Source organism: Loa loa (assembly GCF_000183805.2).
Source record: "Loa loa unplaced genomic scaffold supercont3.120, whole genome shotgun sequence".
NCBI classification, from domain to species: Eukaryota; Metazoa; Nematoda; class Chromadorea; order Rhabditida; family Onchocercidae; genus Loa; species Loa loa.
The window spans coordinates 4,163-6,387 of NW_018108300.1; the positions used below are offsets into that span (position 1 = coordinate 4,163).

Genomic DNA, 2,225 nt, shown 5'->3' on the forward strand with positions numbered 1-2,225 from the left:
AAAGCTAATATGGTAAGCTTATTCATCCTTGCTATATTATTAATTAAATATTCACATAATTTGTTCATTGCAATCAAATCTTCCATTTTCAATATCATTTATTAGAAATTAAAATAAATAATATCGAAAAATAAATTAGAAAATTTCCAACTTTTTGAATATTTTAAATTTTAAGTTCGATAATTTGTAAATTTTTCTCTCCAGAAAAAAGCATTTTCAACATTTTTTAAAATTAAATATAATACGTAAAATGTATTAGTTTGCTATCATACATGTTAAAGAATACATTTTCAAGCTTAAAAACAAAAAATAAAAGACAAACGACAAATATTTATTTTATATTTTTCCACAGATGTTTGAAGATAAAAATTTTTTCCTTCCTCATGTTTTTTTTCCCCTCCGAAAACTTAATCTTCAAGAAAATCTCTGAACAATTTCGATGATTTATCACTTTTCCTTTTTTTTTTCCGTCAGAAATGTTTGAGGGTTTGAAAAGAGAAAAGGAAAGGTTTTTTTTTTTAATTTTCTTTTTTCTTTAACTTTCTGAAATAAATCAATCCATCGGTCTTATTTCATTTTTGTTTTTTGTTTCTTTTTTTTTTTTCAACTTCTCAGATGAATCGAGCATTTTTTTTTTTTTTTCTAAATTGTTCCTTTGAAATGTTTACAGTTTAAAAGACATCATATCACAACATATCAGGAATTCGATTATTGGATTACTGTATATTTTGTCTGTTTGTTTCTCTTTTTTTTTCTCTCTCTCTTTTCGATTATTTATTTGTTATGGATAATAGCAGAGATATTTTCCATTTTTTTTTTTGCTCAAAGGTTTGATTAACTAATATATCCATTTTTTTTAAAGGTCAGATTTGATAGTGACCTTTGATCTAACATACATATTTTTTTGCTCATATGTTATGATAATAAAATTTGTTCAAAAATATGAATAAAATTAAAAGAGTAAATTACCTAATGTAACCTTTGCCAATGACCTTTGACTTTAACATATACATTTTTTTTTGCATATATGTTATGGTAATAAAATTTCTTCAAAAATACAAGTGAAATTAAAAAGATAAATTTTCGAATGGTTATTGTTTAAAAAATAGTTATTATCTCAAATTTATTTGAACTATCAAAGGAATTTCGTTTATTTTGCTTTATTTTTTATTTTTTATTTCAATACATTTTAAATATTTCATACATAAAATTATTATCCTTTTAAACGAAATATTTCCAAATATTCTATGAAATTTGTGTGAAAAGTTTTCTTAAATAATAAAATTGAAATTTTTTAAAAATGTTTTTGAAAATTATTCATTTTTAGGAACAGTCGTCAAATTCGATGCGATTAAACAATAATAGCTCAAGTTCAGCATCTGTTGCATCACGTCTCTATACAAACGGTACACGTGGATCACGACGTGGTAGCTTTGGTAGTGAACCGGAACTAATGAGTTTTAGCGATAATGAAGCATCCATTCATGAGTTGAACGAAATTTGTAGTCAGGTTTGTTCCGGTTCTTCCAGAGAAAAATTTTTTGTTAAATATTAGAATGCAATTTTTATGATAATTTGGTCGAAGATTAATGACTAAATGTTTGTTAATCTAATATACATATAAAGGAATAATACATAATGTGCAGTTGTTTAGCATTATAGTATTTAAGTATTCAAATTTGTTAAATTAAAAGTGGTCGAAAATAATTTTATACTAATATTTCGATGTTTATGCTAGAAGCTTTTCAAGCAAAACTAAAAAAAGTCTCAAATAGGATAAAAAAGGAAATCAAATGATTCTTTTATCATTGATAATCCAACCTTTGAACAATGAATGATATGTAAATGTATGATAGAACAAATTACTGTCCCTTCCAAAAGTTTTAATTCCACACTATCAACTTTTTCTCATATAATAAGCAAAGTAGATTCCAAGCAAATATCGTACACTTTGCATATAAGGCGCAAAATGGATTCATCCTGAAGTTACAGGCGGAAACATTAGTTTTTCTAATTGCCTCAGGACTTTTTTCACTGCTATATATGCTATTATTATTAGTGTTATTATTATTATTACCATTATTATTATTATTATTATTATTATTATTATTATTATTATTATTATTATTATTATTATTATTATTATTATTTTATTTATTATTATTATTATTATTATTATTATTATTATTATTATTATTATTATTATTATTATTATTATTATTATT

The 2,225-nt window shown here is 23.0% G+C and overlaps 1 protein-coding gene across 1 annotated transcript in view; it reads left to right on the forward strand.

The window, feature by feature from the left end:
- Positions 1 to 1,326: 1,326 nt before the first annotated feature.
- The window catches only part of LOAG_17727 (Rab11 family-interacting protein 4A), a 7,353-nt gene continuing 6,454 nt past the window's right edge, over positions 1,327 to 2,225 (forward strand). The window contains exon 1 of the mRNA XM_020450389.1: positions 1,327 to 1,510. Coding sequence (XP_020305929.1) covers positions 1,346 to 1,510 — 165 coding nt within the window. The 5' untranslated portion in view covers positions 1,327 to 1,345. The remainder of the gene's footprint in view (positions 1,511 to 2,225) is intronic.